This window comes from Mesoplodon bidens (genome assembly GCF_964165515.1).
Source record: "Mesoplodon bidens genome assembly, chromosome: 20".
Classification (NCBI taxonomy): domain Eukaryota; kingdom Metazoa; phylum Chordata; class Mammalia; order Artiodactyla; family Ziphiidae; genus Mesoplodon; species Mesoplodon bidens.
In genome coordinates, this window is record NC_138181.1 from 7,833,770 (window position 1) to 7,857,995 (window position 24,226).

Genomic DNA, 24,226 nt, shown 5'->3' on the forward strand with positions numbered 1-24,226 from the left:
CCCCCCAGTGGAGGAGGGGACGCTACGGCAGAGCCTGCACCGAATTCAACGGGCGGAACACAGGAGTCTGGGGCCAGAGGAAGGAGCATCTAATCGCAATTAACACGGTGAATGGAAAGTCAGGAAGACTAATGGGTGAAATTCCAGACAAGAAACATGGTCAGGCTTTGAAAGACGCAGCTACTCATAAACTCCAACAGGCAAGAAGCCACAGCACTAACAAATCTGCCTGCAGCTTCAGCTACAGGGCGTGGTCCACGCCTGCTGCTGACGGTAGTTCTCAGCACAGAAGCGCCTTTTCACATGCCAACTGCGAGACCCCTCCTCTACCACCATCTCCTAAGAGGATTCTAATCCGGAAGACACGGCAGGGGTCGCGAAATCACTGGGCTCTCCAGCATCAGCAGGCTTGGGGTTGAGAATGGAACACAGCAGCCCGAAGAGAGAAATGGGAAAGAACGAAAACTCACATTCCAGGATGTGTTGACATCAGTGTATTGATAATCATCCCAGATCCAAAATTCTCCACATTATACCTGTCCCAAGAGACACCCTCTTACTTCAATAGATTCTGATGCACAAAACTATGATTAGGATACTACTGACATTTAAATATGACCACTGACAACCAAAATATTAACACCGGGGGGCTTCACTGGTGGCGGTGGCACAGTAGTTGAGAGTCCGCCTGCCGATGCAGGGGACACAGGTTCGTGCCCCAGTCTGGGAAGATCCCACATGCCGCGGAGCGGCTGGGCCTGTGAGCCATGGCTGCTGAGCCTGCGGTCTGGAGCCTGTGCTCCGCAACGGGAGAGGCCACAGCGGTGACAGGCCCGCGTACCACAAAAAAAAAAAAAAAAAAAATTAACACTGGGTTAGATCAGAACTCTAACTTTGTGAAGAGAACTTTTCAAAACTTCTTCACTGGAAAACTTTTAATTTTGCTTGCATTAAATGATATTTTGGAGATGAGTCATGAAAGGGAAATGAACTCAACACTATCTCAATGGTGTCTTAGAGAAAATCAACTATAATTCAGGAGGGTATGAGGAACCAGGAAAGGAGTCTAAGAAATTTCTGGGGCTATAAAAATGCTTCCCCCAGGCCTACCAACAAATAGCAAAAGCAGTAATAATAATTAACATTTACTGTGCCAGGGGCCACTGTAAAAGCATTATGTGTATTAACCCATATATTCCTTGCAACAATCTCATGAGGTATTAGTAATGCCCACTGTGCAGATAAGAGAAACGGGAGTGGTTTCTGTCTGTACATCTACAGGTACAATTGGTTAGATGGCTCAGCTGAGATTTTTAACAGTTTTTTTTAAAATTAATTAATTAATTTATTTATGGTTGTGTTGGGTCTTCGTTGCTGCACGCGGGCTTCTCATTGCGGTGGCTTCTCTTGTTGTGGAGCATGGGCTCTAGGCGCGTGGGCTTCAGTACTTATGGCACGTGGGCTCAGTAGTTGTGGCTCGCGGGCTCTAGAGCGCAGGCTCAGTAGTTGTGGCACACGGGCTTAGTTGCTCCGCGGCACGTGGGATCTTCCCGGACCAGGGCTCGAACCCACGTCACCTGCACTGGCAGGCGGATTCTTAACCACTGCGCCACCAGGGAAGTCCCTCTGCTGAGCTTTAAATCCAGGCAGCTTGACTCCAAAGCCAAACTTATGAAAGAAGACAGCAGAGGGATGGGACAGTCTAATATCAATACATGTTTCCCACCGTGAGGTCATGGAAAATACATATTGGTCTCTGACCTGGTTCCCGGCACAGAGTTCCTCAAACCCTATATTGGTCTCTGACCTGGTTCCTGGCACAGAGCTCCTCAAACCCTTGGAATTTCCTGGGTGACATGAGGGTCTTTTGTTTTGATGAGGTGACTCTGGGTGGGCTTCCGGATGGGGCCTGGTCACCGGAAGGACAGAGTCATGATTAGAAGCATGGAATTTTCAGCTCCACCTCCACATCCTCTTGAGAAGTGAGGAAGGCTGGAAATGGGAGTTAATAATCGATCCTGCCTGTGTGATGAAGCCTCCATAAAAATCCCAAACGTATGGGGGTTCAGAGAGCATCCAGGCTGGCGAACAGGTAGAGACGCTAGGGGGCACCCAGAGAGGCCATGGGAACTGTGCCCCTTCCCACATATCCTGCCCTACATCTCTCTCCAAACTCTAGGTTCATCTGTATCCTTTATCATATCCTTTTATCCTAAACCAGTCATCTAGTAAGTAAAATGTTTCTCTGAGTTCTGTGAGCTACTCTAGGAAATTTTTTTTTTTTTTGTGGTACACAGGCCTCCCACTGTTGTGGCCTCTCCCATTGCGGAGCACAGGCTCCGGACGCGCAGGCTCAGCGGCCATGGCTCACAGGCCCAGCCGCTCCGCGGCATGTGGGATCTTCCTAGACCGGGGCACGAACCCGTGTCCCCTGCATCGGCAGGCGGATCTCAACCACTGTGCCACCAGGGAAGCTCTACTCTAGGAAATTAATTGAACCCAGTGGGGGCATTGGAACCTCCAATCTATAGCTGGCCAGTCGGAAGCACAGGTGGTAACCTGGGTTTCGACTGGCTTCTGACGTTGCAGAAGGGGGAGGCTTGTGGGACTGAGCCCCCAACCTGTGGGATCCGATGCGCTCTCCAGGTAGAAAGTATCAGAACTGAGTTGAATTCTATGATGCCCAGCTGGTGTCGGAGAATTCCTTGCTGGATGTATGGGGAAAAAAACCCCACACACATTGGAATTGGGCACAGAACCCTTTTACCTGCCCATGAGTCACAGTAGAATGAGAAGGTTTGCATTTTACATAGACCAAGATTGTAAAAACTTAGTTATATGCAGTTACGACAGTGGCCCACACTGGCCCCCCTTTGAAAGGCAGAAGATGCATCTCCTACTGGTGCAGTATGGAGGTGAACAAGAGAATACCAGGTCACATAAGACAGGTTAACAGCAAAGAGACTGTTGTGAATCGCAGCGGGGTGAGGCATCCTTGGAAGAGAAGGAAGATGGACCAAGGGCAAGAACCAGGTTGGTTACTAAAATAGAAACGCCAAACACACATTAAATTAGCTTTCTACTTTAAACACTCAAATACATAGAGATATGGAAGAATAAAAGTGCATATGAAATCATCACTGTCAAACATTTATTGAATCGTAAGTACAGTGGTTATTTTTATGTGTTTAGACCTTAATCTGCTAGTCTCTCTCTCAGAGGAAAAAAATCAAATGAGCAAAAAGTTTACTCATCACACTGCAGGGCCACCCTCTCCTCCGGTTCAAAGGAAGCGTCCTCCTTCTCCTGGGCAGGCTAATCCCTCTACCTGAGCCCCTGTGAATTAATTTATTCATTCAACAAACACCTGCCAGCGTCTATGTACCAGGCACTCCACTTAGTGTTAGGGCTAGAAAGTGGTATGAGAAATGGTCCCTCATCTCAGGCTAGTGGGAGAACTTAGCAATCACAGGACACAAATGCTATGAAAGAGAAGTGCATGGGGTCAGCACCAAATGCCCCAGCTTGGGTTTCCGCTGACTCCCTTGACAAAGACATCTTTCTCTACCCCAATTAAAGAGTTGAGTATCTCTACTTTCAAATTTAAAACAAACAAAACCCCTCTCCTTCCATCTTTTTGCTAGGAACCTTTCATTTGGGAAGCCAAGAAGAGCTGTTATCTCTCAGCTGTGATGATTCATTTACACACATTTTCTACCCAAAGCTTCTGTCCACAACTTGAACGGCACAGATGCGAAATTCTGCGCCAAGCTCAGAAAATGACCAATTGCCTCCATGGACTAGTTACCGCCTGGGCCAGCTGCCTTCACAGGCCAACTGATCTCCTGATGTCCCGAACTATCTCTAACTTCTGGATTCACAGATAAGAGCCAACAGGATTCAGCAGCCACTCCCATCAATAGCCCTGCTCTCCCATCTGACTTTCCAGCTTCTCTTGAAACAGCACAAGGAACAGTCCCAATTTAGGCAGCTAAATATATGTCACATCATACAGACCAAGCTACAGATGGAAAGCCACATATGCGAGGCTGCCACAGCTCACGCTGTCTTTCACAAACCGACTGACTGCAAGACATATTTTTGGAAAATAAGGGAAAGGGGAGAGACAGGCTTAAAAAAAGAGGCACCATTGACAGTAGGGTCTTTTTCCAAGAGGAGGAAGAAGCGGTGTTTTGTTCTCCTTCTTGACATTTGAAACTCCTGTTCCTCTCACAGGAGTCCTGGGAGGGCTTTGAAGAAAGTCAGAATTTGAAAAAGAATGGATACTGTACATGTATATGTATAATTGAATCACTTTGTTGCACATGTGAAACTAACACAACATTGTTAATCAACTACACTACAATATAAAATTAAAGGTTTTTCTTTTTTAAAAAAACAGCTATGTATACAGAATAACAACAACAACAAAAAATAAAGTCTATTTTGTCTGATACCGAAAAAAAAAGAAAGTTAGATAACAGAGTAAGACGTCATGGGGACAGGGACGCGGACGGAGAGCACCAGAGCCGTGGGGATGTCGGGAACACAGACTCCGCCAAACGGCTGTCCAGGGGCCACAGGACCCAGGGCCACCGTCCTGCAGAGCTGGTGACGAGGGTGAACATATGGCTCTCTGCCGAATCCTTCCCTCCAGCCTGAACACCTGCGATCCATCATAATGAGGATGGACACGGAACTCAGGGCACGAAGAAGCTGTGCTCAAGCCTCTTCCAAGAGGCTGGCCATTGCCTTTCTAAGAACGACCCTCACTTCTGCGGGCTGGCTGCCTTCTCTAGGCTTGGTATTTAGGGTAAAGATTGGTCAAGACTGAGAAGCGACCTACAATGTGTTTTTCTCTTCTTGAGTCTCCAGAAGCAGGAGAGAAATGCACTAACACCACCACCTTGGATTCTCTGTCTGTTTCAACCACCAGATTTTGTCACTTTGAGGAGATAAAACGCTACTTTCTTTTTTAATCATGTCAACTTCAAGCACTGCTATATCCTTTTGCAAAATATAAGAGAAACAGATTGTCAAAGTAGAATATCTGGAAATAAAGCATCACCTATAATTCCACCACTTGTGAATAAATCCATAAATGCTTTGATACAGCATTTTCATCCTCTTAATCTTTTTTCTTTACATAGTTAGGTGTAAACTTTATCATTACTTTCACAGCTAAAATTACAGTTTTGCTCATGACATAGGCTTTGCCCCATTTTACTTAATAGTTACTGAATAGATGATTTTTAGTTGCTGTACAACATCCCACTTTAAAGATACATGATTTTACCAGTCTCCTACCGTCAGACATCTGAGTTGTTTCTATTTTTTCACTATTATAACCATTTCTATGGCGAACATTCTTGATATAAATATTCACGGGCATTTCCGAGAATAAGTTTTCAGAAATGAAAATACTGGGGAAAGGTATGAACATTTTAGAGGCTCTTGATACAAACTGCCTTACAGAATGGTTGTACCCATTTATATTCACATTACTAGGTATAAATGTTCATTTCACCTCACCCTCACCAATGCCATGTATTGCCATTTTTAAAATTATGGCAATTTAATATTCAACTTTTGTTTTCATTTTTAACTGTTATTCACTTTTTTTTTTTTTTTTTGCGGTACGCAGGCCTCTCACTGTTGTGGCCTCTCCCGTTGCGGAGCACAGGCTCCGGATGCGCAGGCTCAGCAGCCATGGCTCACGGGCCCAGCCGCTCAGCGGTATGTAGGATCTTCCCAGACCGGGGCATGAACCCGTGCCCTCTGCGTCGGCAGGCGGACTCTCAACCACTGTGCCACCAGCGAAGCCCTGATTTTCACTTTTAATGTGTACTTCAGGCACCCGTGTCTCTTCTTCTGTCTGTTCATATCTTTAGCCCATTTATCTTTCATAATATTTGCCTGGACTTAAGTTTAAGCAAGAACTTATATCAGGCTCATTGTACCTTTAGCCAAATAAAGTAGGGTCTGTTTAGATTTCACTCTTAGCATTTGATGTGTGCCTCTCTGTTATCCAATAATCTGCAAAGGACATGACTGATTCTGAATAAATCTGGTACATAACTGAAGGGTACTAAGACATACTTTTATATCCACACACTTTACGTGAGGCCACACAGTCTGCTATTATTCACGAATTCCAGTGCAATTTAGTTTGTGGCTAGAGGTTACTGAGATTAATGATTTCATTAAACATGTAGGGAAGGCCAAAGTATACTCCGTGCTATTAATAAACTCTATTTATTGACCATCAACATATTCATAATTTGAGGTTCAGCCATGAACTTGAAAATAATAACATGTTTAAACTACAGCTTTTTAGGAACATTGGTAACTAGTGAGCATCCCTAAGAAAATGTCCAGAAAGTTAGAGGATTTTAGTAACATAATATTATCTACGTGAGAACTGGGAAGGCTGCTTTCAGAGAAGCACACAGCCCTCACCCTGAGATCAGCCAACATACCCCTGGGCTCTGCCTGACATGCAGTAGACATTCCATAAGTGTTTGTTGAATAAATAACTGTCCCAGGGTGCCGAGCTCACTGCTCCTGACCTGACTCAGATCGCGTCTCCTGCCTGTTCCCTGTGTCCAGCTGAACCGCAGGCCTTTACCCCCGTTGAGCCCCTTGAACTCGGCACCTCCTGCCCTGCTTGGGCCTCCTTGCCCACTGGTGCTAAACCTTGCCTGCGTTGGGCCTGACGCCCCAGGTGGACCAGGTTTTGCCCTAAAGGCTTCTGTCCCCTTCAACACCAGCTGGAGGCCCAGCTGTGGTTTGGTCTCACAGCTGGTCCAGCCTGCAGCCCAGCTCCCCGGCCTCCGCTGATGGCCACTGACCAGCGACGGCACACACGCTTTTGGTTCTTATGCTTGAATGTTTGGCCTCAGACCAATGACAGCGTGTTTGGACGATGATTCCCAAACTGGAAATTCGATTTTTGTTTTTGTTTTTTTTGAGATTTTTTTTCTCATCTTATTAACTCATTTTTCTTTTTTTAAATTTTTTTATTAGTTTCTGCTTTATATCAAAGTGAATCAGTTATACATATACATCTGTTCCCATATCCCTTCCCTCTTGGGTCTCCCTCCCTCCCACCCTCCCTATCCCACCCCTCCAGTCGGTCACAAAGCACCGAGCTGATCTCCCTGTGCTATGCGGCTGCTTCCCACTAGCTATCTACCTTACGTTTGGTAGTGTATATATGTCCATGCCTCTCTCTCGCTTTGTCACAGCTTACTCTTCCCCTCCCCATATCCTCAAGTCCATTCTCAAGTAGGTCTGTGTCTTTATTCCTGTTTTAACCCTAGGTTCTTCATGACATTTTTTTTCTTAAATTCCATAAATATGTGTTAGCATACGGCATTTGTCTTTCTCTTTCTGACTTACTTCACTCTGTATGACAGACTCTAGGTCTATCCACCTCATTACAAATAGCTCAATTTCATTTCTTTTTATGGCTGAGTAATAGTCCATTGTATATATGTGCCACATCTTCTTTATCCATTCATCCGGTGATGGACACTTAGGTTGTTTCCATCTCTGGGATATTGTAAATAGAGCTGCAATGAACATTTTGGTACATGACTCTTTTTGAATTATGGTTTTCTCGGTTTTAAGGTAGTCAGTTGACTATGGTCAGAAACACGTAAACAAAGATTTTTCGTATTTCTGTCTGTTGAATTAACCTTATAGTAAAAATAAGATGTGGGTCTTCCTTTTTTCAGCCTCTGTTCTACTTCCCTGCCCAGCGTCTGCCCATAATAGTGTCTCACATAAGAAGGACATGATTTAGCACTTACATAAGGGGGAAAGAGGTTTGACATCAATAAATACCACTGCTGCCTTAAATTCCCTTTTGAAAAAGCCACGATGTAAGTAAATATGCTCCTGGTAGCTTGTTCATTACACACTCTGGAGAAATGCCTATGGAAGAGCCCAGGATTCTATGGTTGGACCCAAGGAGTCACCACCTCTCGACATACTCAGCTCCACACCCGCCCCCTCCCTGGCCCTGCCTTCCTGTCCCACAGCTGCAGCCTCGGTGCAGGAGCCTTCACCACCTCAACTATTTATAAAGCCTTGTGATTAGTCTCCCAGCCTTCATTTTCTTTTAAGGACAGAGATTATGTCATATTTATTTTTATTTATTTATAAGTAGCTTTATTGAGATATAATTCACATACCAAACAATTCACCACTTCAACCACACAAGTCACCGTTTTTACTATAGTCACAGAGTTGTGTGACCACTACCACAATCTAATTTTAGAGCATTTCATCCCCCTTAAAGGAAACCCGTACCTATTAGTGGCCACTGCTCATCCCCACCTACCCACCCACCCACCTACCTGGAGTCCTAGGCCACCAAAAATCTACTTCCTGTCTCTACCGATTAGGTGGTTCTGGACATTTCATGTAAGTTGATTATACAATATGTGGTCTTTTGTATTTGGATTCTTTCACTCAGCATCATGTTTTCAAGGGATATCTGTGCTGTAGCGTGTATCAGTACTTCATTTCTTTCTACGGCAAATACTTTTGTATGGATAAGTCACATTTTGTTTATCAGTCCATCCACAGGTGGACATCTGGGTTGTTTCCACCATCTGGCTATCCTGAACACATTTTTGTGTGAATGTACATTCTCCTCTCTCTTGGGTTCATACTTAGGAGTAGAACTGCTGGGTCATGCAGTAACTCTACATCTCCCATGTTGAGGAACTGCCAAATTATTTCCCAAACCTGCCTTGACTCCCAGCCCACTCCAATATCCCCCCTACCCTGCTATCATAGTGACCCAGCTGGAAAGCCAACCTAACCACTGTTAAAAATGGTCAACAGTGCCTATGGCCTGCAGGATAGACTAGAAACTCTAAAATGCATATAAACCCTTGATGATGTTGGTTCTAATCCTTCAGGGTCGTCATCTGGCCACACCTCCTCCCACCCAGACCAACATCCTCCTACTTAATACTCCAGCGTCCTCTGACTGCCTGCAGGTCCGTGACTGCCCCAAGCTTTCACATGTCACTGCACATGTCACTCCCCCTGCCTGGAGCACTCCCCCGCCCCAGAGCACACGCCCTTGACCTGAGACAACTCGAATCGTCTTTCAAAAGCCTTCCCTGTGATGCCCTTTCTGACCCGCCACCTACTGCCCATCTCTCCCCCCTGTACCACTTGTTTAAGGTGTGACTCCGCCCTCATCGCCTGTGAGGGGCAGGGACCACACGTGTGACTGTGTCCACCCCTAGCACGGACGAGGCCGGCACAGAGGGCGCGGCCAACGGATGAACAGACTGAACACCCAAGTCTTTGAAAACCTCAAAGCGTAACTCTCCCGTTACCCATCTTTTCCTACATTTAAGAAGGCGTGTAACCCAATCCCTTCCTCCTGGAGCTTCGTTTCCTCTCAGCTCTGTCCTTGACCGTCAGCATCCTCCCGACAAGAACCTGCACGTGACGAAACCTCACCAAATCATGTTTTCCAGACCAACTGATAAACCAATGGAACCTCCAAGGATAGAAAAGTCTATTCCTTCCCTTCATCTACGTCCACAGCAAAGACAGGGGGCTGAGGGCAGGAGAACCGGGCAGGATGCAGGCCAGCGTTTCCAAGACGGAGCCGCGCCCCTTGGTGTTTACTCTTCCTCCACCTCAGCTCCTATGGGTCCTACAATGAGAATGAAGTCATCGGGGCAGAGACTCAGCGGCCCTTCCAACCCATCTCCCTGCGGATGCCGACTTCTGATCAGCAGCCTCAGTGGAAACAGATGGAGAGAGAGGAGAGACGTTTCACAGACCCTGGTGACCGCTTACAACTCTAAGCAAAATATAAAAGATAATCTCATCACTGTCACCCATATGCTCCCTTTCCCTGGGTGAGTCGGATGGGGTCTGACTTGTAGTGCAGGAAGCGCTGGCTGCTGCTGACAGAAACACTTACAATGCAAAGGAAATGGGGGGGATCCCCTATCTACAAGTGGGCTGCATTCAAGAGTGCATGTGTAAATCACTCCGAAGGCACAGGAACGCTAGGATCTGTGGTGGTGACGTCCTCGGACCAGCCACAGAGCCCTGATCCACCATGTGCCTGCAGAGACGCACCCAGTGCTCTGAACCAGCCCAAGCCCACGGCCGTGAAGTCCAGTCACAGTTACGGCTCCACAAGTCAGCACGACAGACATCGGATGGGACAGGGGACCATCCCTCCCTCCCCCACAAGACTGGGGACAAGGGGCACTGGCTGCAGGGAAGGAAGGAAGGAGCCGGGTGACAGCCAGGGACAGAGCCCCAGAGGAAGCAGCGGGACAGGACACAGAGGGGAGAGCACAGCCTCCCAGCGTTTCCAAGTCTTGGCTTTATTTCCTAAACAACGGTCTGTGTAGCGTGACAAAGAGGTGGGGCGGCAGGTGCCAGCTTCAGCCACCAAAGTGTCCCCAGGCCTGCGGGGACGTGTGGGAGGGGGTGGAATGCAGGAAGAAGGCGGATGTTTGATGTGGGCACAGGACAGTACCTTTCCCCCCTTTTCCCCTTAACTCCCCCCACCCAGCTAACATAGGACCCGCATCAACACCAGCAGGAGGGTGACAGGGATCCCAGACAGACCAAGGTGAAAGGCAGAAAGGGATGGAAAATAGTAACCCCAAGTACTGACAATGCAGAAGGCAGGGATGGCTCCACACGCCATTTTGGGGAAGTGTGCTTGGAAATGATCGATTGTCACAATACTGTTACTTTTTATGATCGTGTGACATTTTGATAGAAGAAATCCAAGTGGCCAACACTGAAACATTAAAATTCAAAGAATAGACATATGGTACCAGATAGGCTTAAGTGACCCTGCCATTTCTCTGATTCATGGCCACAGAGGAGAGACCACAGCATTCAAGGTTTCCGCTCAGAGGACCCAGGTGTGGGATGTCCCAACCTTCCTGCTCATGAGCGAAATCAATGCAGTTCAGTGCTTTTAAACTGTTGGCTTGAGCATGATGGGTGAAACCATCAATAGATTGTGAGAAGAGATTACTGATTCATAGAGAAATGGAAGTAGATGAAGTAATCAATAGATTTTAAATTATTATTTTAAAAAGTGGCTTCACACTTCTGCTTCCACTCCAGGGCATGATGAGTTTAAAGACACATGGCTCACAGTGAAAAAGAGCCAGACTCCTTTCAAATGCATGACTTTTCTGAACTTCGGGGAGAGCTGAGGCCACAGAACAAATGGCTGGTCCCAAATCTGAGGAGGGACAGGAGCCTGCAGGGAGGGGCGAGTGGGGAGCGCTGGCCCAGAGGGGCGGAGGACACGGGGCGCAAGAAAGAAGGCCGAGCACAGGCTGGCGGCACAGGGACGCCCTGGGGCGCCAGAGAATGGAGAGGTCCGTACCCCCCGCGGCTCTTCCTCCTGAAGCCTCCTCGGGTACTCACAGAAAATCAGAGCCTTAGAAGTGTCCACGAGGTGCTGGCCCGGGGGCAGGGGTCAGCAGCCATGTCGGGGGGCCCTTTCCTCCTGTCCCCCTCTCTGGAACCAAAACCTATTGCTGGGGAAAGTGTAACCAACATTCTCACCCTCAGGAACTGGTGAAAGCTCCCTGCAGCTGGGGAGGGAGGAATAAAACGCCTTATTCCTGGGGCGGGACAGGAGACACCCCAAGAACCAAAGACCTGGTAGGACTGAGATTTAATCAGAGCATCAGAGACCGCTCCACTCCCCACTGCCCTGCACTAAGCTAACAAGCTTGAATAGCAAGTGACAGCAGAAATGCGGGGAGGGGACAGGACAGGAGCACAAGGAGACCTTCCCGGGGGGTCACAGGGCTGGACGGACAGCCCTCAGGCAGAACCGCCTCCACCCTAACACAAGGTAGGACCCAGGAATTTGGAGCCTGGGATGCACTGAGGTAACCATAGCAACCACAAACCTCAAGCCCCGCCCACTCCTGCGCCCCTGCATGCATACACACGGCACAGGAAAGGGAAAAGTGTGCCATTTCCAGGCATAAACACCATTTATCTCAGTCTCTACTAGCTACACCAGATTCGACAAAAGTTATGAGGTTTGGAAAAGACAAGAAAAACATCCAAGACACAAAGCAATCATCAGAACCAGACTCAGAGATGACACAGATGCTGGAGTCATCTGACAGGGAATTTAAAATAACTATGATTAATATGTTAAAGGTGGAAAAAGTGGACAACATGTGCGATCAGATGGGCAACTTCAGCAGAGAGATGGAAATGATCAGAAATAAATGCAAATGCTAGAAATTAAAAGCGCCGTAATAGGTATAAAGAACGCCTTGATGGGTCGTCTCTCTGCTGAAGAAGCATCAGTTAACTTGAGGTGGGTCAACGGAAGTTACCAAACACAACGAGAAAAAAAAGTGAAAACAAAAAAGAAACAGAACATCCACTAGCTGTGAGACATTCACACAGGTGGAGTCCAGAATGAGACAGAAATCACAGGGCAAAGAAGGACTGGCTGAAATACTGGCTCAGAATTTCCCCAAATGAATGACAGACACCAAACCACGGAGCTAAGCAGTCCCGAGAACACCAGGCAGGAGAAACACAAAAACGAAGCAAAGCTGAGGCACAACTGAGGAGACAGTGCCGTACCAGGGCTGCTTCCCAGGGCTGATGCCTGCACACGTGCAGAATGCTGACAGCGGGGAAGCTGGGGAGAGGGAGGGGGGAACCCGGCGCTGTTCCTGCAACTCTTCTGTAATTCCAAAATGACTGCAAAATACGGCATTTTTTTTAAGTGGCTTTGGTGTTAGGTACTCTGTTGCGAACGTACTAGTAACAGCCAGGGCAGAAAATGCAGGTAACTTTCTAAAGACCTCCTCTCCACTCATCCCCAACCTCTGGCATTTATGTCCTTGAGTTTAGAGTTTAAATCTGATCTGTGATGGGTCCTAGGAACCCAAGTACTCTTCACAGTATTGTTTCCTTGGAAAATATCCTCCCATCAAACAGCTGATTTACAATGGAAATTGAAGAGCCGAGGTGAGAACTGTGTACCTGGGGTTTTCTGTAAACTTTCTTCCACAAGGTTCGAGCCATCTCTCCTATACACACGGACCGGGCAGGGTGTACTCAGAGACAGGAGCTGAATGGGCCGCGGGTCTGGTGCCCCAGGCCCACGCTGCTCACCCGGCACGGGGAGCGGGAGGCCGAACCCCCCAGGGCCAGTGGGGTCGGGGGGGACCTCTGGGGAGTCAGACTCTGGACAGGCGAGGCTCCCAAATGGGAAACACCACTGTGAGGGCTGTGCAGCCACTGAACAGGGAAAGCACTGTGCACCCATCACTGCTGCTGGACGTGGTGAGGAAGACGGGCTGAGTCTGATAAACCAAGAGCGACAGAGGGAAAAGGGTCCGCGAGCTCATCGCACGGCCTCGGGAAGATGACAGGGAACTTCTGGCTGGAAGAACCTGAAGACTGCGGAGGGGAAAGGCTTACAGAGGGCAGTGCCTTGGGTGCAGAGGATGGCGCACGGGGAGGAGGAGGGTCAGGGCAGGCAGGAGAGCTGGGCACTGGGCGGGAACAGAGCTGGCAGGCAAGCTGGGATCAGAAGGCAGGCGGGGTCCCCCAGGACTGCCCGCATCGTGGGCTTTCATCCAATCCAGAACTCTACATAAAGTGCGTATGTTGGAGAAGAAAACAGGACCGTAAACCCCGTCTCTTCCCTTAAGCACCGGACACGCCTGCCACCCGGCTCCCTGACAGCCCCCGACTGGCTCTTCTGCCCTCCGTCTTCTCTCCTGACTGGTGAGCTCCCACCCCTCTTCCACACTGCTGTAGGAGTCTCAGAAGAAACACCCCCGATCAGTTCAAGTAAAGCGTTTCATGCTGAAGGCGCCCAGCCCCACATGACCCCCTCCCCTTACTTGAATGATGCGGCCCCTCCCGTGCCTCTGTCTGCCCGTCTCCCCCAGGAGCTCATGAATTTCCTTCTCTTCCTTTAAAAACTTCTTCCCAAGAACATTGACACAGCTCACCCGGGTAGGACCTCTCCCCACCGTCTGCACCCCTTGGACGTGCTTTTAGGTTTCCCCCATACCATCCGGGACCAGAGAAGCGTGTGGACAGGTCAGAGATCCACAGAGGTCCGAGGTGGCACGGCCAGGAGCTATGATCTAAAGGTCTGGCATCTGGGCCCATCACTTGCCAGCTGAGTGGCCTGGAGGCTGTTACTTAACCTCTGAGTTCCAGACTCACACTGACACAATGGAGATAAAATGAATCCAGGGTGCTGGTGGAAGAGGGGATGAGATGAACCGGTGCTGGTGAGATGTCAGGACAGGGCGTGGTGCACAGACACAAGACCAGCTACGATAAACCACGGGGTCCCCATCTCCGACCACGGGACCTCCAAGATGCCACGGCTGCTTGAGCACCTGAGAACCACAGCAAGTGGGAGGTGTGGGGGTGGGCTGAGCGGGACCCAGGAGCTGAGCTCACTACCCACCGCCCCCCAGACGAGGGACTGTCTGACTACAGATCCAGGCGACCCTGTGAGCTAAACCCCTTGGCCCAGGCCTCAGGGTCCTCGTGTCGAACATTCCCAGTGACTCTCGGGTCCCGCCTGCTGGCTGGGCTGGCCTCCCCCTAACCCCACCCCAGTCCTATTCCCCGGTCAGTCGGCTTTCTGGCCCCCTCCCTCTGCTGCCATCTGTTCCCCCTCTCGCTCGCCCCTCCCTGTAACCCAGTCTCCCCTTCGAGGCTGGCTCAGGTCCCACCTGCTCTGAGGTCTCTCCCGAGCCCCAGGGGCCTCCAGGCACCGATCCTGACACCCTCGGACCAGCGGCCACTTCCCGCCACTGAACCTCAAGTCACTGAGAGCTTTGTCTCCCCATGTGGGGAACTGGGTCCTTCAGGCCAGAGACCTGGCTTCATCCCCCTTCCCCCGCCCCTCAGGCCACTGGGGACATTCTGCCCACAGAGCAGGTGTCCCGTCCATGCACGTCGATTAAGCCTGGGCACCGGGCCTCATCCACGACCCTGCACAGGACAAACTCGGGGTCTGGCTAAAAAACTATGGCTCCTTTCTGCAAACACCAGCTTTTCCCCAACGTGGCTGACAGACTGGGCCCGCTGGCCGCACCCCTTGCCTGCCGTCTCCCCGCCCCGCACCTCCCACGGAGCCCGAGGCCCAGGTCCAGGCCTCCGCCCATCGCGCCTCTGCTCAGCACTCCCGCTAACGCAGCCACGTTCCTCCGTCCTGGACGTGCCCACAGCATCCCCAGCTCCCTCTCACAGCACATCCCTAGCAGGAAACGCGAGGCAGGAAGAACAGTGACACCTCAATTTAAGAAAAATCCCCTGGGGGCATCCCTGGTGGCGCAGTGGTTGGGAGTCCGCCTGCCGATGCAGGGGACACGGGTTCGTGCCCCGGTCCGGGAAGATCCCACGTGCCGCGGAGCGGCTGGGCCCGTGAGCCATGGCCGCTGAGCCTGCGCGTCCAGAGCCTGTGTTCCGCAACGTGAGAGGCCACAATAGTGAGAGGCCCGTGTAACGCAAAAAAAAAAAAAAAAAAAGAAAGAAAGAAAAATCCCCTGGGAACGAAAGTGCTTCGAATGAGTCCAATAAAAATACTAACAACAAGGTTATCGTAAAACAAAGTTAAGACTTGCCGGTTTCTGCAGTCTTGCGAGAAACTACTCCACACGCACAGGATGGGTGTCAAACCAAGGTCGCGCCTGTCCCGGTCCGCCGCGGGTCCACAGAGCTGGCCTCAGCGACGGTGCTGGGCTGCACAGTGGCCTAGTTCCGTCTCCCCGCCTCACCCTCCCTCCTGGCCTCTCTACTCGGCGGTAGGACTGGCTGCCCAGTTTGCAGGGACCAGAGCAAAATGAAAAGGTAGGGCCCCTTGTTCACAGCTTGCGAAGAACTTCAAAATATCCCGTGACAGCAGAGCCCCGACCCTGGCAGGAGGCTCGTCCACTCCCCAGAAGGGGGCTCGGGTCCCGCCCCTCCTCCTCGCCACCCCCCCGGGAAGAATTCCTCTATAGTGTAGCCTCAAAACATTGACTGGCATTGAAGCCTCTTGTCTCTGAGTTCAGAATAAAAAGCATTTCTCCCTCTTTAGGAAGGTAAAGCATCAGCAAACACATGAGGAGACCTCAGGGAGGAAGCAGACAGAGGGAACTAACACCACGCAGGCCCGGTGGGAACTGGACAGTCAACATGCATGGTCCTTCCGTGCACGTGACGTGAGGGCGGGTGGGAAGGGCTGTCCTGGGTTCTACGGCCTTCGCCTCCCTGGAGATGCTGGCTGAGAACTGGGGCCCCGCTCAGGACCTGAAGCCCTATGTCCTGCCCACAGCAACCTCCCTGCACCACCTGCTCTCTTCCCTCCACACCCCGTCCACTGCGCGGAATCCTTGCTCTCCTTTATTTCTGCACCGAGATCCCCAGGCACCCCCAAATGCCCGGCAATGCACCTGAACATCTGCCTTACCTTTCCTCCCCAAGTCACAGAGGAGCATCTCCCTGAAATGCACGCCGAGCATCACGGTCCCGAGCACCCGGGTCTCCAAGCACCCGGCCCTGGGACTGGACTCAGCTTGTCTAGAAAAGCTTAGCAACAGGGTCACAGGGCATCCTTGGAGGTTACGCAGAGGCACCAACAATGGACATAAAAGTCTCCGGGCCTCACTCGGTGCCTCGGCCGCCCAGGAAGCACGCGGGCTTGGCTGTGGAGCACGGGAGGTGGGAGCTCACTGGGCAGGCGGTGGTCACTAAGGTTTTAGAGCTATTCCCGTATCCCCTTGTTTTAAAACGCGTCTCAGGGTGCCATCAAAACCTTCAGTTTCTTGTGGCTCGTGGCTTGACTCCATCTTACCGTAAAATCAAGTCTTTTGGCATCTGAGCCACTCTTGCGACCTCTAACCCTGCGAAAGCTGGAGGAGGGGAGGTGCCCAGGCCCGTACAGAGCCTCCCCATGGAGACAGCAGACATGGCACCTCACACAGGACTCACGGTGTTGGGTGTCTGGGTTGTAAAAGGGGAATAATTCGGGAGGCTAAATTGTTTTATGGAATGATGTCGAATGTAGGCCCCGGAGCTCTATTTAAATAGGCCATCAAAGCCAAGAATTGTGCCACTCAGACTTAAACAGGAGTCTGTGTATCTCACACAGGAGTCATGAACCACAAACACAAAGAGAGGTTTTCTGTTCACTGGAGGAGATAAAACAGTTAGGCTTCCGAAAGCACAGGATCTGATCATGCTTTTCTACTTTATCTTCTTTTCCCAGACGGTTGTACAAAAAATTCAAGTTATTATGTGAGAAGCCAATGCAAGAATCAGCGCCAGTGAAACATCTGGTAAAGGGAAACTGGGGCAAATGTTGTTCCCTCTACGTTTCAGAGATAGATAATAATTCAATCAACATGGATAATAAATTAGATAGTCATCAATAGGCATTCGCCCTCCGCAGGCTTCACAGAACTGTAGGAAGTGGCCGTGGTCAGAGCAGACCTTACAGATCATCTGTCTGAATCCCTCCTTCCACAGAGCAGAATCCCAAGGGGTGGGACATATCCTGTCACCCAGCAGAGCAGGGGCAGGGTACCCCTCAGGGACGGTTCCTCGGCAAAGCCAAGAAGAAGAAAGCCAAAGCGGTGCTTTGTACTTTGCAGAAGGCTGGGCCGGGTGGGCCTTGGGGGACATGAAAGTCAACCTCTTTTTGAAGGATGAGGAGACCCCAGCCGCCAGGAGGTGAGGGGTCTGGGTCAGAGTCACACAGCCTCTGCTGTGTCATCACGCCTCCTGCCCCACGGCTGGCTTTAAGTCTACTCAACTGTTATCATCCAGAAGCATTCCACAGGGTTTTATTATTATTCGTTTAAACACAAAGAACCCCCATCCTTATCACACTAGTTCAGGGTTCAGTGAATCCGTGGCCCTCGTGTAGAGCTCTCTGAGGGTGTGGAACCCAGGTTTGCCCATGGACTTCCACTCAACTGCCCCAACGTTTAGACTACTGACACCCAAACACAAAATAGTCTCTCCAAGGTTATGTTTAAAAACCCAAATACGTTATGTTAAAGATACACTTCATCCTTACAGGGTCCCACTGCTTGTTCTCACGCATTATAAAACACAGATTTCCCGTTCCCTTCCTTCTCCTTAACTAGGTGTAGGTCAAAGAATCGTGAGTCAGGACTGCAAAGGTCTTCAAATGTAATTCAGTCCAACCACCTCTCTGATGCTAGAGTCATGAATTATCACCTCCTGGCCATCCAGCTGAGGACAGAATCCTTGCAGTGACGGGAATCCCACTTTGTTCCGAAACATTACTGTTTGACAGTTACTCCTTTTGCTGAATTTAACTCTGCCTTCCTGCAGCTCCCTGACTAGTGAAGTCTTTCATGATGCCCCAATTCCTGGGAATATAAAAGATCCCCTCCACCATCTTTTGTGATAAGAATGAAAAAGTGAGATCAACTGTGTATGACAGTCAAATATATAGAAACATATTTAAAGTGTTTGCGTCTATTTACTCATCATATGAAAATAGCTGACAAGACTCTCCCCAAATTTGGAAGGTGTGGGTGGACTGATCTGCCTTCACACACAGGCTGTGTTAAGCCCCACGGGGCAGCATGACAAGAGGGTTTCTGACAGAAAGTCAGACGTACCACAGAGCACCTCAGCTCAGGGACAAGAGGCCCGAGTCACTGAAAACCACAGGCCTTGCACTTTAGATCCTGTACACAGAAAAGCAGACGGGGATTTCAAACATGAATGCAGATTAAAAATCACTGATTTGTAATCAAGTTCTTTTGAAAGTGCTTTGTGAGAGGGCAGCTCTGGCAGCGCACTCCACAACCAGAGCTTCCTTTTTAAGGATGTTTAATGATTTTCCCTGGGGGTCAGCCAGGCAAGTAATAGTTGTGGAAATGTTTCATAAACTCTAAAGCACTATAAAATGGGACGCTGCACCCTCATGATACTTTAAACGCTTCCTGAGTGCTTACCTTGTGTTTATACTTGCTAGCTCCCCAGTGCACCAGGCACTTTTAATACCTCATATAAATGAGTAAAATCCTGACATCGGTGGACGAAAAACTGTCCCTTGCCATCCGCCTCTACAAGGATGAAGTCACTGGCCATCGCAGCCGTTGACCTTCAACTCACCCTGAAAGGAGCTCAGGGTGAAGATCAGGAACGAGGCCCGCTGTGCTCTGGGAAAAACTGGCAGAGCGGGCCTTCAGATAGAGATTTTCAGGAGGTTTTATGAGCCCAATGTCTTGCATCTCCTCATATCTAGAAAAGCACTAACATCATGAATGGTGACATCTGCTCCTCGTGACTGGCAGCCACCTTCTGCAAGAACGTGTGCTTCACTGCACGGACCCCCTTCACCAAAGTCACACATATGCTGACCTCCACCCCCCCTCTTCGGATCAGTTCCTCAGAGCTGTCTGAGATGCTGTCCCAGGCTATCGTCCTCATTTTGGCCCCAAATAAAATTTAACTCACTACTCTCACATTGTGCTTTTTTTTTTTTTCAGTCGACAGACCAAAAGCTTGATCTTGCAAAAGATTTCTTGACCTAGCTCTAGGTATATGAAAAATGATAATATACCAAAAATTGCGTTAATTTGCAGTTCCCACGTAAAGGGGAAAAAACCATAAGACAGGAAAGCGTCCAGAGAGAACAGGTGTAAATAGCAGAGGGAGGGTTTCTGGTATGACTAACGAGGCTTTGTCTTGCCTACAGGTTGATGAGACGGTCGTTACAGAACCCAAGTAGGCAGCGGGGTAAGGCAGACAAGCCATGTGTCTGGGAAGTATCTCCTTTCCGGAAACAGGAGGAAGAGCTGGATGCCCTCGAAGGCAGTTCTTCTTCCAAATTATTAGTTGATTTTTGAATTAGTAACATCAGAAAAATTGGTAAGAAGAGTCTTCCAAGAAACTCCAAGACGAGGCTGCTTTCTTCCAAAATTGACACAAACACAATTACTACTAGGTTGTTCTGTGCCCATGAAGAAAGGTGAGGCATTCACCCTCCTAGTTTCCTGGTGCTCTGACCACCTCTACAATATGACCTAGTGGTTAAGGACGTGGATGCTGGAATCAGACTTCTGGGTTCAAATCCCAGCTCCGTCACTTGCTAACAGAGCCCCCTTAGGTGATTTACTTAATTAATCTGAACCTCCATTTCCTCACCCCACAAAAGGGGTCACTGCAAGTGTAAAGCTCCCAGAACAGAGCTGGACGGACCTAAGAGCTACACGTAGACGTTCGCTACTACTACAGGGCCCGGTCTCTAGACGTGCCTGGGAGAAGGCATAAAACGAAAACTTCCTATCACACTCTGTATGGGTTTCAATATTTCATGTTTGTATTTTGTTTTCTTTCTTTTTTATTGAGAGCAAGAAGTTCCACCTTTTTCTGCCAAGAAACAACGAACCTGTCCACTCAGTGACTGTGGCTTCCACGAGGAAGTGAGTGGAAGCAGATATTTCTGAAAAATACAAAAAGCCAAGCCTTGCCTCCAGTCGCTCATACAGAGCTGCCTACGCGCCATCCCCAAAGCCACCGCCAGCCTCTGCAGCCGGGCTCCGCCTGGGCCCAGACCCAGGTGCCCCTCCGACCACCTTCCACCCCCTTTGCAAGCGGGCCAACCTTCGATGAAGTCTGAGGCCGTGTAAGCACGCTGGTCGGGGCTGCTCTCGGCCGGGCTGTTCAGGGCCTCCACGGCCAGCTGGATGACCTCCACCAGCTCATCCCGCTTGTCCTTGCGCACGGGCTTCTCCTCGGGGTGGCGGGTCAGGCCCGTCTCCAGCTGGTACACTTTGTGCAGGGTGAAGCTGTCAAAGGGCACGGCGGCATACTCGGTGGCCTGCTTGACGCCGGTGTGCACCTCCGCCCTGTCCACCTGGGAGCGCAGGAAGGCCAGCAGGTCGGCCTGGGCCCTCCCGGAGGGGCCCGCGGGGTCCCCCGCCAGATGCTGCGCGGTCCTGAGCTGCTCGCTCCTCTCCCGCAGCTCCTCCTGGAGCTGTGCGATCTGCCTCTGGAGGCTGCTGATGTAGTCACGGTGATGTTCTTCCCACTCCTGCATCGCCGCCTGGTACCCGTCCTTCCCCGTTGGGCCGTTGGCCCTGGGCAGCCCCAGCTGCTCGTCGTCGCCCCTGGGCGTGCAGGCCAGCATGTAGAGGACGGAGACGATGCAGCAGAGGAGCACAAGCAAGACCACCACCCGGGAGACCCAGGCGAGCAGCCCCCGGCGCACCATCCTCGCTCAGGGATCAGCCACACGTCCAGCAGCCGCGGCGTTCATCCCAGACCACCCGGCCCGCGAGGGGTGTCCCTGGACTAGACCACAGGGAGCACACGTCTGGGGGTCCCCGAGCTGCTCTCATCCATTTCGGTCTACAGCGCGTCTTGTTCCTGGGAGTCCACCACCAAGGGCAGCAGGTTCCTGACTTCTAAAGGATGAACTTCCAGGCAGAGGCAACGAGTCAGGGGAACCGTCCAAGTTGTCACGCTCATTCCCATCATAGCCTTCCAGAGGGAACCTGGGGAGACCAATGACAATAACACTTACTCAGGACAATAACCCCCTGTGTTCACCACGGTGATCAATAATCAATATTCGATGGAGTTTATGGAAAATGCTTACAACAGGTGATTAAATATTGTTCAGTGTTTCTAAATCAGAATGCAAATATGCATCTGCAAAGTAGCGTACACAAGAACAAAGGATGCAGAGAAAAGATGGGAAGAAAACACGGCAAAATGCGAATTCTCTCTGGGTGGAAGAATTAATGGTGATTTTTCTGCTTCTCTGTAATTTTCTCTACCTTGCAAATTGTCCACAATGGCACATATTATTTTCATGGTTAAAAGGAAAAAGCAAAACTTGAGTGACAATGAAATTGCAGAACAGGGCCTTCCCAGCACCGGTGGATGCAAACAGTGAGCATCCTGGGCTCCTGAGGGCACCCAACCAGGGTAGTAGGCCTGCAAGCTGGCGCAGGGTGGTCCTCGTACTTTCTGATGAGGAGGTGAGGAAGCACCTGGAGGCCCAAATATGCAAATGCTAAGTGCGGATGATAACATTCAGAATGCATCGGGACAGTTCTTCCAGGACAGGGGGGATGGAGCTGGGAGAAGTAGACCAGAAATACTGCTTTGTCAGGACTCAAACCCAGGATGCCTCTGCTCAACCTCTGGGAGCAATTCCGTGTCCTGGCGGCTCATCAGGAACACCCAGCCAGACCACAGGGCCTTTCATCCAACTCCACCCACCCCCGCCCCAAACAGATGAGGAGGCACCTGGCTCTCACCCGCTGCCCCCTTCCCCCGGGAAGCCCCTCCCTCCTCCACCGGGCACTCCTTCCTCAGTGCCCTCCCTTCCTTAATCCCCTGTCCTCAGCTCCCCTGCCCATCTGAGCCGAAAAAAAGAATGATAAATGGATCAAATAAGATTTCTTGTTGTAGGGAGATTTTAATAAAATTTTCCTAGATGCATCTTTTTATGTCACTTCTCTGAAACAACCTCCCTGAGGGTACTGTGTCCTGGCCATTTTATAAAAATTCAACATTTAAAAAATCCCCCCCCAAAAAATCCCCATGAAAACTAAATTACCTTTTTTTTTTTAAAGGTTTTTTGTTTGTTTGGGGGGTTTTTTTGGCTGCGCCTTGCAGCTTGTGGGATCTTAGTTCCCCGACCAGGGATTGAACCCAGGCCTCGGAAGTGAGATCACAGAGTCCTAACCGTTGGACCACCAGGGAATTCCCTAAATTACCTTTTACAGTCTTCACCCGACCTAGAAATCCAGATTCTCACCTCATGTACTGGTGGGCTGTTCCCTTTACTGACTGGAAGGACTCCAGTCAATGAGCAACTTCAGGACCCCTGGGAGTAGGGAGAGATGATACTTCTGGCATCCTCCCTACGCTGAAAATACCGTAAACAGTAAGGCTCACTGACGGCCTGAGTAGTCACCTGCCATGTCCTGTGGCCACACTCTCGAGTTCCTCTCCTATTTCCCTGGTGATGTGCCTCTTACATATATCACTATGCTATCAAAATAGTTTATTTCCCAATTTTCCTTTAAAATTCAACACATAACATTCTCTCCAATATTTCCCTTGGCCTGAGGATTTTCTCTCTCCTATAATTTAGCACAATACACGGTTATCAGTGCTGAGTTTAAAGTGTACGTTTAGCCATGGAAGCCTTTTCTGTCTGATGAAAATCTCAGGCTTTGTATAATTACTATAATTCTGTGATTTAAAACATCTCAGCTTTGGTATTCAGGCACCTTGCTGTTTTTAAGGAAATCTCTCTGATGAACTCATTATATCCAAGTATTAAATTACCAGTGAAGACATGTTATCACGTTATGCGGCTACTTTAAAGACTTTTACTTTAAATGGACTGTCATTAAAGACAAAATAAGCAAATCAAATAACAAAAATGGAAGGTTCAACACTATTTGTTGTACTGTGGAAACAAAGTATGCAATCTTTCTAACATATTTTTAACGGAATAATGGTTATGTTTGCATAATAAATTGAAATCACATTGGTTAACCAAAGCAATGTATTAAAGCAATGGCCAAAGAAATTTAAAACTGTACAACAATTATTAGTTCTGTTCCATAAGTCTCTTGAAAGTCTAGTCTTGTTTTTGAAATTCACGAGTATAAATTTCAAAGTTATTTTGGTATTCCACTCTTCTGGATGTAAAAGGAGAAAAAAAAAACAGACCTAGGAAGAAACGACTTTTTAAAAGCAATAAAAGCCGTAAAAGTTACTGCCAAAGGAGCAGTGATGGATTTCTCCTTTTAAATGTCAAGAGCAGATAATGTATGTCAGAAACAAAATTCTGCATCTTTTAACACACAGTGTTTTTTGGATGTTTCTAGCAATCTAACCTGTAATCATAATAGTAACACCTGGCCACACATTTGTCTGCTAGAGTCAGGAGGCTCATCCTTCGCACGCTTGCTTCTGTGGAGACATCGGGTTTTTCATCTGCAGGAAAGATCTGACCTTCCCAGCTCTACCACATACAGGAAAGAACAGCCTCAACGAGATGTAACCCTGACCAAACGTACAGCCAAACCGCAAGGTACAACCTCTCCCGCTCTCTGCAGAGATGCTGGGAGAATTAAAGAGTTAACTTTTACAATGTGTTTACAGCTGCAGATGGAGAACACCATGTAATTACCAAGCACTA

General features: G+C 49.4%; 1 protein-coding gene across 8 annotated transcripts in view; it reads right to left on the reverse strand.

Moving 5' to 3' along the window:
• The window catches only part of CSGALNACT1 (chondroitin sulfate N-acetylgalactosaminyltransferase 1), a 328,764-nt gene that overhangs the window by 69,306 nt on the left and 235,232 nt on the right, over positions 1-24,226 (reverse strand). For all 8 annotated transcript variants that reach the window (XM_081221110.1, XM_081221111.1, XM_081221115.1 and 5 more), the window contains one exon: positions 20,662-21,554. In XM_081221110.1, coding sequence (XP_081077236.1) covers positions 20,662-21,271 — 610 coding nt within the window. In that variant the 5' untranslated portion in view covers positions 21,272-21,554. The remainder of the gene's footprint in view (positions 1-20,661; positions 21,555-24,226) is intronic.